Source organism: Phycodurus eques, chromosome 13, assembly GCF_024500275.1.
Source record: "Phycodurus eques isolate BA_2022a chromosome 13, UOR_Pequ_1.1, whole genome shotgun sequence".
Lineage (NCBI taxonomy): Eukaryota > Metazoa > Chordata > Actinopteri > Syngnathiformes > Syngnathidae > Phycodurus > Phycodurus eques.
Window position 1 is genome coordinate 16,354,434 of NC_084537.1, and position 17,628 is coordinate 16,372,061.

Consider the following 17,628-nt stretch of genomic DNA (forward strand, 5'->3'; position numbering starts at 1 on the left):
GCCGTATTAGAAAAAAGTGTGTTCATATATTTGCGCATGAACGCACGCGCACGTGTATATCGAGCAACGCCCTTGGCCCTCGCCAGTGTTGGTTTTGAAGGCACTTCACACAACGCAGCGTCTGGCCAAAAGAAATGACTAATGCAGCTTCACATTGGCTCCTTCTGTGAAACAGATGTGCCCAGTTACTTAAAAAAAAAAAGTTAAGATTAATCCTCCACATCCCTTCACCATCCCACGCAGCATGGCAGATACCATCGACTAGTTCAAATCCATGAAAAATCATCTCATTTGTCTTTATCCTATGCTTATCTACAGCGGGACTTAAGATACTCAGCTAAGAGGCAAAGGCGCACGCACAAAACATAAGTGAAATAGTGACAATTTGTCCAGAACGAGGGCTTTGTTCTATTTGGGGAACCATATGATAGTACATCATAATATAATCATAATAACAACATACATATAATATAAATAAATAGACAATAAAACCTCTTTATACTGGATAAAAAAACAAGTACTGTATCGTATTCAAAGATATTAATACTTGTAATAATAAAATAATGCACTGGTAAATGAAAGTCAGTCACATTTAATTAAATCTAATAATGTCATTGTCAGGGATGTAGCATTATAACAACATTGCATGATGAAAAAGAATTGAGGATAAGCGCTAAAGAAAATGGATGGATTTATAAAAAGTCACAAACGCTATTAAAAGACAAAATATTGCAATACGCTCTAATGGCTGCCTTCAAGGCTGCATATTGCAGATCGCTGTGCACAGGACATAAAACCGTATAAAGTCAAGTAAATTGATTTGTTAAAGACGCTGTGTCGGAGAGACGTCGATAAAGAGGAGAGTAAGATGAGCAGGGGTTGAAAGAGGAGAAGAGGAATGCTGTGTTTTGCTGTGTGTGTGTGTGTGTGTGTGTGTGTGTGTGTGTGCGCGCCATATACGCTCCAGCCTCCTAATTACAAGAGGTTGCCCTGAAAAGAGTTTGCCAGCCAGGGGATTTGTGCCCGTGCCAAGTGGACATGAAACATGCCACGCCGGATCACAGAGGGCCCGTCTGCCCCTCTCTCGCTGTCCCGCTACATGACAATGCCGTGAGGAGATTCAAGGGGGGAATGTGGGAAGCTTTGTAAAAAGTAGCTCCTCCTTAATTCTAACTCTTGTCACTCTTGTAGTCACTTTCACGGCTTTGTACTCGATCCTGGGCAACAAAAGGGTGGGCATGTATCTCTTGACTCCGTGCCATGGTGTTTCGCACTACATGTTAGCGTTAAGCTAGCGTACTTTTGTTAGACAAAATTATATGGCTTGGCTGAACATTTTGGTATTTAAATATATTGTACAGTACAAGATTTAATTCTTTTTTGTTGTATACTTTCTTTGTGTGGGTTGCTGTTCCGGGTGTGTTAAAGCTGTGTTATAGCAGCTGTTTGAAGGTTTATCATTATGGTAACATCTATGCTAATTTGTGTGTTTTGCATTTTATGCTACCATTAAGCTAGCTGACTTTAGTTAGATCAAAGTATACCATTTGGTTGAACATTTTTGCAGTTTTTATACAGTGTTTAATTATCGTGTTTCGTGTCCATTTCATAGTAAACTTCCAACTGGGAGTGACCAATAAGGTGTGAGACAGAATCTCTTTTCCTCTCTTCAAAGTGATGCTATACGATCATTTCTTGACAGCAAGAAAGTGAGAACTGGTGCTAAATAACTTTTAAAAAGTGTCTTTTAGTAAGTTTAAGTGTGTTCTAATCACTTTTTAAAATGTATAAAGCATGTGAAAGCAGTAAAACTATGCAAAAGAACTAAAACTATGTCTCTATATTGCAGATTTTCACCTATTGCAGGTGGGGCTGGAACATGTACCTCGCGATTAACGGGGGTTCAGTGTACACTAGTGTGCTGTGCACCTACTCTATGCAGCCTGTAATTGATGGGGAGCAAAAGTAAAAACAAACGACGAGGCCTATGAACGTCTGAGATCCAAGTTGGACCTCGGGGAGGGGAGGGGGTTCCAATATTCCTATACCGCACTTTCAAGGCTTTAATTACCTTCGCTGCAAGTGGGGGCGGAGGATATCACATCACCTCGTTTATTTGCAGTCGCCGGTGTCGAGCTCAGTGCATCCCCCAAATGGACATTCCTCCCAATGTTGACATAGATGTTTTCATTTGGAGAGAACGGCAACAGTAAAAGTTTAGGTCATTTCCTGACAGATCGCATTTGGTCTAACCGGTGCTCACACAGGGAGAACGGTACATTATTAATACATATATAATTGTTGAAATTGCTTTGTTTTGGTGGCCCTCTTGGATCACCTTTTTGGGGGCCCTCAATATATTCAAAATGGCACCGCTTTTTCAGGCGTGTGGATCATGGTTAAAATGGTTAAAATGCATGTCCCCAACTGAAAGTTAGAAATTAGCCCCCAGCGCCAGTTTCACTGATCAACATGAAAATCGGTGGACATATCTATTGTAGCTGAACACATTAAAATGTCTCAAGGACCCATGCCCGGAATTGAACAGGAAGTCGTCCATTTTGGTTTGAGACAGCTATTTTGGGTGAATTCCAGACTTGTACTTTGACAAATTCTTACTAGGGAATCTGCCAGAGAAAAACAAACAAACAATTGTTTTTTTCAAAATAACACACTCACTGAATCTTCTGAACTCCTGTTTCCAAGCCAGTGTTACACTGAGAAGAATAATGCTGGCCGGAGGAGTTGTGCCATAGCGATGATCAACAGATGCCATGTATGCTATTGTAGGCCTGGGACACAGAGATAATCAAGCTGTTTTTGCCCCGATTTTACCCCTTCCCAACCAAACCAAACCTTCTAAGATTATCCTGTGGTCTGAGCTGTGTTTAGAGTGAATTTGTCCCGATAATAGGGTCCGAAACAGGTCAGGGCCGACAAATGTTAAATGCGTTTAATATTTACGACCAAAAATCTTTGTGTGTGGGAAAAGCTGATAACTCCCGAGTCATGACTGTGAAATGTGACGTGAAATGGAATGACGCGGAGGTAACTAAAACAAACATGCTACTGTGTTACTAGGATAATAACATCAGCCATTATCTTAATTTGAGAACTCACTTCTAGCTCGCTCAAAAGACTATAAAGCCCGCTTTCACGCTGTCTCCAGGATTATTTTCCACGGTCTTTTCTTCTTCTTAGTTCGGCATTTTTCCGTAAAAAAAAAGTTCCAAGACCACCATCATTCCCACCTCTCGTGTGTCCTCGGCCATGTTGTGTCTTGTGTTTCCCAGATGTTGCTATGTTTCTTCTTCTTAATTTTTGTTAGATCAACTTTGATCATGCAAGATTTCTGTATTGAAAGACAGGCTTCTAGATCAGTGGTGGAAGAGAATCTTTATGTAAGCACACCACATACAGTACGTTCAAAACTGTCAAATGCCTGACTTTTTATCTTCATGTGTGGGTTCTGTAACATACAGTATCAACAATCCTAATGTGTGTACAAGGTCTTAGAAAGCAAACTAATTGTGATTAAATCAGTTTATGCCTAATTTGTTTCAGAATGCAAATAATCAATAACTCCACCCAATCTTAATAAATCAATGAATTGATTGTAATGGCCTAAACTCAGAGACCTATGGCTACATCCCAATGTGTAAAAGACAAAATTTAACTTCTTCCGTTGACATCTGTTAAAACCTTTTTTGACGTTTTGTATGTTAACCTCTACAGCGTTGGGGTTTTTGATCCCAACAGGAACTGGGTGGCTTCGGCGAGAGAGACTTTGGCTCTGTAATTACAGGCCTCCTGAAGTAAATTATAGCTATTTGTGTCTTGTTCCTCCCATCTGGACCACCCAGGCGGCCCGATCCGCCCTCCTCTCTCCTTCTCGCCTCCTCTCTCTATCGCTCTTTTGCTCTCGCGCGCGCTCTTTCCCCTGGTCCGGCCCCAAACACCTCAACTTCACAAACCACCGCGCTCGCTCACTCCGGCTCGGCCCCAGATGGACCACTTGTCTTTTCTTTGAGTCTCCTCTCGTCTTTCTTCGCAGTCGTGCACCCCCCCTCAGCCTCTCCTAGCACTCAATCTGTGGACTGCAACCTTAAAGAGACCGTTCCTTGGAAAATTTTCTCCTCAGAAGGTATTTAAAAGAAAAAAACAAAACATCTTTGAGTCAGGAGACTAGGGATTTTAACGCCCAAGTGGATGCTTATTTTACTACAAGGGAGTTAAGATATTAAGCTGTGGTGGGCAACATGATTAAAGATGAATAAAAAAGCCAGAAAACAACATTGTCATTCTTTGACCGTCTCGAGCAGAGTTACAACACTGAGATGTCAAAACAAGCCCTGACATGGCTTCATGACTCTGGGTCGTACAGACTTAATGTTTGGATGAACGTGTGTGGCCTGGGGTAAACGCTGGACTTCAGCAACCTCAGTCATTTCCTCTCGTCGTGACCCTTCCCTTCCTCTTAAAGCTGAGATTTCCCAAACTGAGGCAAATATATATATGAGGCTTTACGGGACAGAGCAGAGGCAACCTATTCTATTCTATTCTCTTGTGGTGGCGTACAGGCCCTTAGTCCCCTGTTCCAGGCCACGCTGGGTCAGGCCAGGCCACCTTCAAAGTTCAGCGTGGTAGATTAGCTGGATTAGGGGGGGCCTCTGAAAGGCCCCACGCTGTTCTGGAGGAAGACCCGAGAAGAGGAGGGCTGAAAGTGACGTGGGCTTTCTTTCTTTTTTTTTAACCTGTTACACAAGTGTCAAGCGACCGAGTAGGGACGGCTATAGGACCATATTTGGAATATTAATCATGCATGCGATTCTAAACTTTGACGCCAGTGTTGTATTGAGTGTAATGATGATAATGTTAGCATAGCATCACTTGGTGGCAGCCAAGGACTGTACTCCATCTATGTAGACCCAGCTTCTCTCGCCAAAAAGTCAGCTGGGATTGAATACTCTAAATTGTCCATAGGTGTGAATGTGTGAATGGTTGTTTGTCCTTATGTGACCAACTGACTGGCAACCTGTCCAATGTGTACCCTACCTCTCACCCAAAGTCAGCTGGGATAGGTTCCAGGGCACCCTGCACCCTGACCCTAATGAGGGACAAGCACTATAGAAAATGGATGGATGGAAGTCAACTCTCTTGGCCAATCAAACATTTGTTACATGTGGACTAACCATAACCAGGATTGGCCCAGTCCAGCCTGTCCCACACATCCTTAACTGTGCTGCCCCTAGCAGATGGGCAGACCCCTCCAGAGTGCAGCTCCACTCCCAATGCACCACCCTTTTGTTGTCCGTCAACCCTTCAATTTCTTTCAGATGTTTCCCAACAAACAGCAGAATAAAATAAAGCGGGAGTTTTGTTTTTTTCCTCTTCCCTTCATCACAACAAAAAGCAAATGGACCAAAACGTTCCCAGCCTGTAAAACAATGCCAGACTCGACTGTGGGAGTGGGAATGGGAGGTTAGGAGGGGGCACAAAAAAAAAAAAAAAAGAGACAAGCTGGCACTTAGAGCTATCTTACTTATCAAAATGAGCTTTTTGTCTACTTCTGTATTATACTTACCTATTGTTGGATTATATTAGAAGTTGAAGAATTAAAACAAAATAAGCGATACGTGTACGTGAGAAAGAGCTGTGTTTCCAGTAGAAAACAGAAAGCAACATAAAAAAAATCTGTTTCACTTACATTCTATTCAGATGTGCCAGCGGTGTTAGCCACCACACATAAATTTCCACCGGGGCTGGCATTTAGGCACTTTTCATTTCCATATGTATAGGCTTGCCTCTGCTAATTATGCTAATCGTGGCCAGTGTTGGCCACTGTGAAAAATAGTCACATTAGACACTCCACTGACCGCTAATACTGCTTAATGTGTGGTTGAAACATACATTCATCCCAGCCTGAAAAGCAAACTTTTTCCACGTTGCTGGTCTCATTCAAAGCAGAAATGAATTTATTGAGCCCAGGAATAATTTCTCTTTCTTTTTTTTTTTTTTTAACCCCCCGACTCTTTCTCTTACAAGTACCAAGAGAGCGTCCAGTGTCCCTCCACATCTAAGTTTTATATGACCACGATGTAAAGACGGCGGAAAATGGTGCAGACTGGTGTCGCTTTATGCTGTGCATGGCAAAGACAAAAGGGTTGGCTCCTCAGCCAAAGAAACAACGGATGCCGCCCTATATTGATTGAGTTTTCATTATGCCGCTTTTCCAAATCCAAAAATAGTAGGAGAATATATACATTACACTTTTTTTGTTTTCATTTTCTGTAGCGCTTATCCTGTTCAGGGTTGAGGGTGTAGGCATTTTTAGCCCATTTTGGTAGGTGCTGGGACACCCCTTAAATGAATCTCAACACCCCTAAAACTTGAGAGATCCCAAAAACATTGAATTGCACGCCATTTTGAAACAACCTAGAACATTGTAAAACCTTACAGGACTTGGTTGAAACATAATATTTTAACAACAAAAATGCAGGACCCTCCTGTTCAAAAATGGTTTGCTCCACCCGATCTCTTCCACTTCTCTGTGCTCTACCTGCACAGAGAAATATGCTGCCTTCCAGTGATATGGCATAAGTACCAGTCCTCATTTTTGCTACACTTCATCGTAGGTCACTCTTTATGTTGTTAGATAGGAGTTAGCTTATGGTTTTTCTAGCTATTAAACGGTTCAGGTGGACAGACAGTAGCACTGTCCTCTGTTTGAATTGCAATGAGAGGTTAGTTGTTGTGTCATGTACAGGTGATCATATTAAAGCCAAGGTACTACTGAATAGTAAAATGTACAAATCAGTGAAATGCATCTTGCCTTGACGGGAGCGCAACACACCTAAACCTCTGATTCTAGAATTGCCCCAGGTCAAGGATGAGCCTAGCCCTTCTCCTATCCTTTGGGCGAGAGCTTGAGTACACCATGGACTGGTCGCCAGTCAATCACAGGGTTTATGCGGGAAGTATTCGGGGATAATCGACTGATGGATTATTAATCTACAATTATGCCAACTATATGTAATTGATAGTTGAACTGCTCTACATGGCCACAAACAGCAGAGATGCTATTGAATCTCAACTACTTCGCTGTCTGAAGAAGTTTACACAAGACATCATCTGTTTAAATTGAGCTACATCCTGTGTGGAAACAGGAGTTTAGAACCTTCATATCATAATTCCATCCATCCATTATCTATAGCGCTTGCCCTCACTAGGGTCACGGGTGAGACAGAGCCTATCCCAGGTGACTTTTGGTGAAAGACGCTCAGTCCACCCTGGACAGAGTCGCAGGGCACATATAGACAAGCAAGCATTTCCACTCACATTCAATGAAGCTAACATGCATGTTTTTGTGGACGTGGGAGGCAGCAGTAGAAAACACACGCAACATGCGAACGCCACAGATGAATGCCAGAGCCAAGATTCAAACCTTGAACGGTAAGACTGAAATGTTAAACACTTCTGCACCGTGCTCTCAAAATGGAGACCATTAGTCGGCTGTGGCCAGCTGAGGTTCTGTTGATTCTATCTCAATTAAAGAGCATGACACTTGAGCTACATCCATGCTATGCTAATATTAGCATTATTCAGCTTGAAACAGGAGTTCAGCACACAAATCACTTATTATGTGTTTGTTTTTTCTGATTGTTTGTTCAATAAAGTGATTGCAAGTGCACCTTTGCTGTGTCTATACTTGGTCACTTGCGGAAGCATTGCAATACGTTCTAACTAGCGATGGTAGGCTATATTAAATTAGGTAACATCGATATGTTACCTTCTGTGTTTGTGATTGTGCACATTGCACTTAATCTTTTTTTAAAGTGTAACATGATACCAAACTTTGGGCATTCTCTTGACTTTTACGCACTCTTTCCTCTTGGCTCGCCGCAATCACGCCAACTTATTTCTCCACATGCAGAGTGATGCGTGCTACGGCAGTAACATTAGTCCGTGTGGAGAGATTTTGCTTCCCCTCCATTTTTTTGTAATCGAATTATTAAGTTATTTGATTAATCATTTCACACTTGACATTATCATTCATTGTTATAGTCCCAATCTATCCTCAGTGATCCATTAAGGCAAGCAGAGAGAGTGTGTCTTGTCATATTAACACGTCTAAAGTTGCACGGTGTGATATTTACTTGAGGGGTGGTCCTGTTTTGGGGGGGATGCTGAGAAAGGCAAGGTGTGACTCGGGCTGAAGGATGGAGTGTAAAAAAAAAAAAAAGGGGGGGGGGGTGAAATAAACATTTGGAGGTGACCCAGGTTGACTCTGCTCTTGTTTGTTCTCTCTACCAGTGAGGTCCCGGGCCCTGAGCACTGGGAGTTTATTTATCTAGCTGGTGCACCCAGCGCGCACTATTCACCTCCAATAATGCTTCATAGAGCGCCCTTTCTCCATCCGAACTAGGCCGCTGTGTGCGCACAGATGAATTGTAGCACTTACCTGCTGTGGTTTGTTTAGAGTGGAAAAAAACAAACCCCCCTCCAAAAAAAGTTCCTTTGTGCAAACTCTGAGGTGTTTTCTCTTTGTATTTTCTTTCACCAAGCCTCATTTGGATGCTACTATACTGTACTGCACATTACTGTGGTCATGAGACCCCAACTCCCAGCTCTCCCATCCTCTTTATGGGACATGTGGTGCGCCTGCTCGGCCTTCTCTCCCCTGCACTCTTGTTTAGACAGTTGGAATCACTGAACGCGGCTGTCACGGCTCACCTAAAAACTCAGCTCGGAAGCATTTGTTTACAGAAACACTGAGGCTTTTTCTCTCCTTTTTTTTAACCTCCACAGATGTTTTTTTTTTTCAATAGCAACACCTCACCACTCACAGGATCGTAATGTTTAAAAATGAGACAAGGCAAGGCGAAAATGTGTCAGCGGGTCATAAACTTCCAGTCTTTCCTGTCTCAACCACCCCCTGCTCCTCCTGGGCGTCTACTCCCATCACTCTCCTCTTCCTGCATCTTTTTTTTATTTTTTTACTACCCCACTTTTACCCCCTTTTCAAGGACAATACTGGCTTGGTCACATGTTGCCAAGCTCAAATTTCACACGTGAAAGCGGGGTAAAGATTGTTTACAGTATGCAAACATTATGGATGTGGCTGTCATATTTTCTCTGTTGTCCTTAAACCCCTCATCAGACTAAACACCCTTATACTACCACACAGGTGTGAAGACTAAAGACGCTCCTGGAGGTGGGAGGAAGCCTGAAATTTCAAGAAACGCACACACACACAACAGACAAGTCAGGCTATCGTTTTAAAATGTTTGTATTAAAATATTTTGTCTTTAATAATAATGATAATAATAATAATAATAATCATCATCATCATGCTATATAGTTTGCCTTAAAAGGCTAGTTTTCTTAAAAATGCAATATTTAGGCATACTATCTGACATTTTTTTATTTTATTTGTACTGTATAATTTATTTAAGTATAATTATAACAAAAAATAAATATTTAAAACAATGAATGACATTAAATACAATTATGTTGTATTCAAATAATATATTTTTAGGTCAAAGTCCATAATAGTGTTCTTAAAATGTCATGTATTATGTACGTATTTCCTTCAAATTGCATATTTTCATTTAATTTTATTTTCAAAGTAAAATTACAATATATGAATATAATTTAAATGAAAAAAAAAATTTGTATGAAAATAATAAATTTTAACAATAATAAAAAGGACATATTTTGCCTTATAATGCTATATATATATATTTTAAATAATACATGTTACCATAATATCTGACACATTTTAATGTACTTATTCTCTTTATGTAAAATTACAACATATTTAAATATAATATGAATGAGATTTTTTTCTAATTAAAATAAAGGCACTTTTTAATTACTACTCAATTTAGTGCTTTACATTTTTTTGCAAAGAAAGGCTCCACATTCACACATTTATTCATTTATTTTGGCTATTATTTTACAAACAGTCCTACACGCCTCCTAAAAGTGTCTAATTTCCCAAAAGCGAAACTAAACTATTTGAGCCCTGCACTGAGATATCGCCCGTCTTATCAGTCAGTGTCCTTTTGTTTTGCGGTTTGTGTGCTGCCGTGCGAGTGTTTACTCAAATTTGTGCGTGTGAGAACTAACCTCTCCTTGTCCCACAACCACTTTACTCTCCATTGAGGCCCCTAGCAGCTTTGTGAATGGGCTATTGGTGGAAACAAGGCAGGCAGAAACTTTAGAAACTTGGCCACGGCCTCTTACAGGCACAGCATTCCTTTTTAACCCCCCCCCCCCCTCCCCAACACACACACACACACACACACACACACTACCACACTCTCCCTCCTCACTGCCCTGTTCCTTCCTTCAGTCCCACAGCAAAACAACTGGCACACAAACGTCTAAACATCTCCTTTAAAAAAAACGTGGCCTGGCCAATTAGCTCAAAAGGTAATCCGGAATCTTTACACTATTAAGAAGTGAAAGGGAAAAGAGGCAGGGACTACTTTTGTTGCGCTGCTGATAATGAATATATGCTGAGGCTAAAAAGATCGAAATTAAACTAGTAAATATCAAGAGTGCGTGACTCCAGCTCCGCTCAGGCCAGAGCCGTCTTGACCCCCCCGTCCTACGCTGACATGGTGGGCCGAAAAAGGCCCTATAGGGTCTGTTTATATTCACCAACTGCTGTGGCGCTTTTAGAGCGTGCAAAACAGGTGGGTAAACTTCAGATGCATTCACTCAGATTTTTTTCTAGGAGGAGGAGGTAGGGCAGGAGGCGGTGGTTTAAGGGGGGGGTGCCTGCCTGCCTGCCTCGCCTCTTGTTGAATGGAATCCAAGAATAGTTAGGGACCACACAGGGAGCTGTAGGGGAGGAGGGAGTGAGTGAGTGTGTGTATGTGTGTGTGTGTGTGTGTGGATGGGGGGGGTCTGACACCCCCGTCCACTACCCTCCTCCTCCTCTCTCAAAGATGGCTAACCATTCACACAGTCCATCTGCTGCAGGGATCAGCCCCGACACTGAAAGCCTGGGGGTTTAAAAGGAATTTTGGCCAGTGTGAAAAACCAAATAAAGCTGCTTCTGCCCCTGGAAAAAAAAATAACGTACAGATAACTTTGACCTAAAACCCAGCGGCGGCTAAACTGAAGATAGCGTGCCCGAGGTGCAACACGACCACTCTCCACATGAGCTCCTAATACTAATAGACACAGATGAAATCATTCCGACTACATAATCAATTAAGAACTGATTGTTGATGAATCGTGTCTTGATGCAAATTGAGGCCAAACGGAGTGAACCGCTGATTACGTCTCCACTAATTTGCTGTCTAAAGAGGTGCCAACATGACGTCAGCTGTGGGAAGTTGAGCTCCATCCACATCCAAGGCCTGACACTGAGCTCACAGCATTACAGGGAGATTCTCCTATTTGTTTCCAAACAGTACAATGTGTAAGAAAGGTAACACTTGATCAATCAGTTGATCGTAGTCAGTCAAGGAAATGTAATCAAATAGCCATCCCGAAAAAACAACTACACATCATATTTGCAATGAACTAGCTTGCGCAGCGGCGTAAGAATACGTTGTCACCTGGCACAAGAAGGTACGCTCAGTTGTCACATAGACTGATTCTTTTTCATTTGATTATTTCATATTTATGACCAAGAAAGGCTTTTAAAACAAATATTTGCTGTAATTATGACTTTACTACTGCATTAGCGTTGGTTAGGGGTAGACTACAACCCCAATTCTGATGAAGTTGGGACCTTGTGTTAATCATAAATAAAAACAAAATAAAATGATTTGAAAATCATGTTCCACCTATATTTAATTGAATACACTACAAAGATGATATTTAATGACCAAACTGATCAACTTGATTGTTTTTAGCAAATAATCATAAACTTAGAATTTTATGGCTGCAACACGTTCCAAAAAAGCTGGGACAAGTGACAAAAAAGACTGAGAAAGTTGAGGAATGCTCATTAAACACCTGTTTGGAACATCCCACAGGTGAACAGGCTAATTGGGAACAGGTGGGTGCCATGATTGGGTATAAAAGGAGTTTCAATGAATTGCTCAGTCATTCACCAAGCAAAGACGGGGCAAGGTTCACCTCTTTGTGAACAAGTGCGTGAGGAAATAGTCGAACAGTTTAAGGACAATATTCCTCAATGTACAATTGCAAGGAATTTAGGGATTTCATCATCTACGGTCCATAATATCATCAAAAGGTTCAGAGAATCTGGAGAAATCACTGCATGTAAGCGGCAATGCCGAAAACTAACATTGAATGCCCATGACCTTGTTCTGTGGTCCGACGAGTCCACATTTCAAATTGTTTTTGGAAATTGTGGACGTCATGTCCTCCGGGCCACAGAGGAAAAGAACCATCCGGACTGTTATGGACGCAAAGTTCAAAAGCCAGCATCCGTGATGGTATGGGGCTGTGTTAGTGCCAATGGCATGGGTAACTTACACATCTGTGAAGGCACCATTCATGCTGAAAGGTACATACAGATTTTGGAGAAACATATGCTGCCATCCAAGCAACGTCTTTTTCATGGACGCCCCTGCTTATTTCAGCAAGACAATGCCAAACCACATTTTGCACGTGTTACAACAGCGTGGCTTTGTAGTAAAAGAGTGCGGGTACTCGACTGGCCTGCCTGCAGTCCGTCCAGACCTGTCTCCCATTGAAAATGTGTGGCGCATTATGAAGCGTAAAATACGACAACGGAGACCCCGGACTGTTGAACAGCAGAAGCTGTACATCAAGCAAAAATGCGAAAGAATTCCACCTACAAAGCTTCAACAATTAGCGTCCTCAGTTCCCAAACGTTTATTGCATGTTGTTAAAAGAAAAGGTGATGTAACACACTGGTAAACATGACCCTGTCCCAGCTTTTTTGGAACGTGTTGCCGCCATAACATTCTAAGTTAATAATTATTTGCTAAAAATAATACAGTTTATCCGTTTGAACATTAAATATCTTGTCTTTGTATTGTATTCAATTAAATATAGGTCGAACATGATTTGCAAACCATTGTATTCTGTTTTTATTTATGTTTAACAGTACGTCCCAACTTCATTGGAATCGGGGTTGTACAATGTGGCGTAAGAATACGTGGTCAAACGGCACAAGAAGGTACGCATGGTTATCACCCAAACTGACTGTCATACAGTTGTCTCATATTTACTGTTTAGATGTGTTGTTCAAACAAATATCTGCCGTAATTGCAACTTACAACAACTGGTGTGTTAGCATACTGTAGGCTAGTGATAGACTACGGCGCGGTTTAACAATACATTTTCACCTGACACAAGAAGGTAAGCACAGTCATCATGAAACGATTGTTTTTAGATTTGATTATTTCACATGTAAGGCCTATAAGTGTTTTTCATACAAATATTTTCTGTAATTCCGACTTTACTACTGCGTTAACGTAGGTTACCACATCGTACACTAAGGACTCACCTGTATACTACCATGGGTTAAGACATACGACCCTTTTAGGTTATGAACGCAATGGACTAGTTTGTGCAGCGGTATACGAATACAGTACAGGAAGGCATGCTCAGTTACCACCCTAACTTACTGTTTTTCATTTGAATGTTTTATATTTATGGCCTAGAAGTGTTTTTCAAACAAGTATTTACTGTAATCAACACTTTACGACTGCGTTGGCACAGGTTAGTGCGTTCCGGCTTATGTCGCCGCTAGCAATGGAATTCTGTCGTAAACCGAGGACCCCCCTGTAATTTAACCAAACAGAGAGTAAGCCTGTCAACATGTGACACCAAATGTGCCATCCCAATAAACTGAGATGACACCAGCTCTCAGTTACCATTAAAGCCCCCATTTGCAACCATTGGTGAAAAACACCAAACAGCTCAAAGATCAATAAACCAACCCAGGAAGCACGGCGGTGTCGCTTTTTCGTCCAAAAATGATTCAACTGACCTTCCACCCACAGCTGCTCGATGTCCGTCTCAATGGCGGCCACTCGGAGTCCCACCGAGAGGGCCCCGAACACCAAGAGTCCGATAAAGAGCACCTTCCCGCAGTGCCTCTGGATGTGGCAGCCCAGAGAGAACAGGAGGGCCTGGAACCTGGCGCGGATCCACAGGGGAGCTTTCTGACCTACCGCCTTCCCCTGGAGTGGAAGTAAGCGGGTGGGAGGAAAGGACAGTCAGAATTATGATGTATACGCTAAACCACAGATGTCAAACTCAAGGCCTGCGGTAAGCTTCCTACAATTCTTTGACTTCTGTTCAATTATAGACATAAAAATGACCATTACCAAACCCAGGGATAATTGTGTAATATGACATGGCGATTATTAGGGTTCCCAGACAGAACATATAAAGGGCAGAGATAGCTCAAAGGGCCAGACAACGCAGGCAATTGCCTGGGGCCCCAAGCCGAAGGGGCCCCCGAGAGACGGCTTGCATTGGCCCGTATCAATGACAAAACAACGGCGCTGCTTCAGACACAACAAAGACAATGTGTCGGGAATCCCCCGCATGGGCCCCTTACTAGCTGTTGCTGGTCGGTGGCTAGTAGGGGGTCTTGAGAGACGGCTGATATTGGCCCAGATCAACGACAACCCCATAGACACTGCAATGACACACCAGGATTCTTCCAACTGGGGATTTCAGATTTATTACTTTAGTTATTGATACAATGTATGTAAAGTTTGCTTTCAGTGTCAATTATTTAATAAAATATGTCATTTCTTATACATCATCCTGTTTTTTTTTTTGTGCTTTTTTCTTGGGGAAGCCTCCATGGACCAATCTACCTGGGGCCCCCAGGGTGCCTCAAAAAAGCCCATGAGTAAGGGACAACATGTCTTATCTGTAAACAAACACAGTGCAGCTCAGCTTCTGCTAGATTTTTGGCCTTCCATTACACACCTAATATTATTGTGCAATATACTGTACATTTATGCAGTTTCCCCTTTATGACCTGCCCTCTGAGGGAAACTCTGACTACAAAGTGCCTCATGATGAAAACAAGTTTGACACCTCTGCCAGTTTCAACCCTTGTACAGCTCTTCACATGGTGCTTAAGCGCTGCAGAGTTTAGGAGCAATCCGCGGCTGTCGGAGCCCAGTATCCATCACGTAAACCGGGTCCAAAGCTGAGGCAGGATCTCCCATGACGCAACGCAATTAAGACGATTCGGCGGCCAACGTCAGGGCTCCGAATGTCTTCGATTTACACACGAAGTCACAACTGTTCCACAATAATCAAGCTGCTGACAAACATTTCTACATATTCAAAACAAAGCTTGCAGCTCATCTATCTTGGCAGATTTTGTGCATATTTGCTTGAAATGCTTGCTTGCGAGCGCTGTCACCGCTGTGTTTCTTTCTCCCCCCTCCCTCCTCTCCGCGGCGCTGAACCCCATCCAAGCATCCGGGCGGTCCGAAAAGATGCTTTGTCAGATCAAACTCAATCAGTGAATTCCTTCACAGGACCCACCGCATTTCCAAACAAGAGCCTGGCGTGCTGCTCTGAGGGGCTGCTTGAAGCCAAAAACACACGCTCGGGAAAACGAGGATGTGTGACATTATAACAACACGGAATGGGAATGCGAGTCAACCCTACAATAACCCTTTAACCACCAATGCAGCACATGTTGCATTTCTGTTGGCCACTCAGTAGTTTTTAAAATATGAACCCTGACCTAATGATGATTGCTATTTCTACTATTTCCATCTTCATCTCACCTGTGCAACAGCACACCTTTTGTTTGAGATTTACCACAACAAAACCCTGTTAAATCATTCATTTACAAACATGGTGTACTAAACGGTTGAGACATCTGTGCTTCTTGAAACTGATTGGCTTTCCTAATGTGCTCTAGTTAGCCCTTAAACTCGTAAGTTGAAGTTTTGGGACCCCCAACAAAGGACCGTACACTCCTAAAACACCCCACCACAAAAAGAAAAGCTAGTTAGTGAACAGAATCCCTTAATTTGATGTAGTTGATGCTAAAGCAACTAAAAAGTCAATCCAAGTGTAGTCCAGCCATACTTCTTGGAGGTTGACACCCACAGGGTTGGTTTTGGGACCCCCAGTTAGGTACTACAGACTCCTAAAATACCTCTCCAACAAAAAAAAGCTGGCTCTGTGAACAAAATCCCTTATATAAATTGAGTAATGCTAATGCAAAGTCAATATTGAATTTTTTTTAATTGTAGTTCTTCCATTTATGAGACTTATTGGAAGTTCAAAACCTTTGGAAGCCAAAAAAAAAAGCTGCCCTCGTAAACAAAATCCCTTAACTCGTGTAAGTTCAATGAAGTAATGAAATACTAACCACACAAATAATTCAAACTTTGACACCAAAAAGTCAAACGTTGTCATCCATACGTGAGACTTCTTGCATGTTTGGCTACCACAGGTCTGGATTTGAGAGCCCCAATTAAAGACTACATCGTCTTTAAACACCGAACCCCAACAACAACAAGTGCCCTTGTAAACTAAATCCTGGCTGATCACCTTTGAGATCTGTTTAAGTGCAAAAGCGGCGTGACAGTAGCCGCTGGGTCTCCGGAGCGCGTCGGCGTCGGCGGCCGGCCGTGAGCGCGCGTAGCTCGGGGGTAACTCTCCGAAGACACCGGCCCCTGCGACCCCGCTATCCGAGGCCATGGTCCGAACAGACTTGGGGGGCGAAGCGACACACAAAGCGGCTGCGATTTCACAGAGCGCCGCAGTAATCCAACATGGGAGAGGAGCGCGTCCGGCGCCGACGAGTTGGAAGAAAGTGTCCTGCTAGTCTTCCGTGGAGCCGAACGAGTCGCCAAACTCCATCCCAACATTATGCGCCCAAATCCGTAAAGATCCTCCAGTCGTCATTCGATCGCGGAGTTGTTAAAAAACGTACACACGCACAAAAAAAACAACAACAAAAAAACAAAAAACCAGCGTCTCAGATAGTATTGGTAGTAGCTGTAGCGGTGGTCTTGCTGGTGGTCGCGCGTCACGTCTACCTCCGATCGCGCTGCGGCAACGTTTGGACGAGTTCGCCTCTCGGTAAATCCTGAAAAGGGAGCTTTGATGGAAAAGTGCCGCGGCTCCCATTGGCCGAGGAAGAGGCAAATTACTTTGCAAACATCGCCTATTATTAGCTGCTAAGCAACAGCTCACCAAAGTGGAGCGAGAGAGAGAGAGAGAGAGAGAGAGAGAGAGAGAGAGAGAGAGAGAGAGAGAGAGAGAGGGGAGACCACCCAGGCTGCTGCTGCTGCTGCTGCCTGGGCTGGGAGGGGAGGAGAGAGAAGGGGGAGGAAAAGAGGTAGCGGGAGAGAGAGAGAGAATCTCTTTCAATAAAACCCGCACACGCACGCACGCACGCTTGCTTGCTGACTGCATGCTTGGGCACATTATTCCCTTGTTTGTACACAGAATTCCCAGTTGAGCCACATTATTCCCAGTTAGTTTCCCATGTTAGTGTACATCATTCCCTTTTGGTGCACATTATTCCTTGGTATTGTTCCCTATTACTTCTTTGATTTAGAGTTTGTGCACACTAAGTCGCGATCGTTAAGTGTTCGTGCACAGTATTCCCTGTTTGCACATATTATTCCGTTACATTATTCTCTATTAGTGTGCATTATTCCCTATTATTGT

At 42.8% G+C, this 17,628-nt stretch overlaps 1 protein-coding gene across 1 annotated transcript in view; it reads right to left on the reverse strand.

Annotated features, from left to right (window-relative positions):
• The window catches only part of ptch2 (patched 2), a 39,719-nt gene extending 22,695 nt beyond the window's left edge, over positions 1-17,024 (reverse strand). The window contains exons 1-2 of the mRNA XM_061693779.1: positions 16,501-17,024; positions 13,952-14,144 (exon numbers count right to left, since the gene is read on the reverse strand). Coding sequence (XP_061549763.1) covers positions 13,952-14,144; positions 16,501-16,650 — 343 coding nt within the window. The 5' untranslated portion in view covers positions 16,651-17,024. The remainder of the gene's footprint in view (positions 1-13,951; positions 14,145-16,500) is intronic.
• Positions 17,025-17,628: the final 604 nt, after the last annotated feature.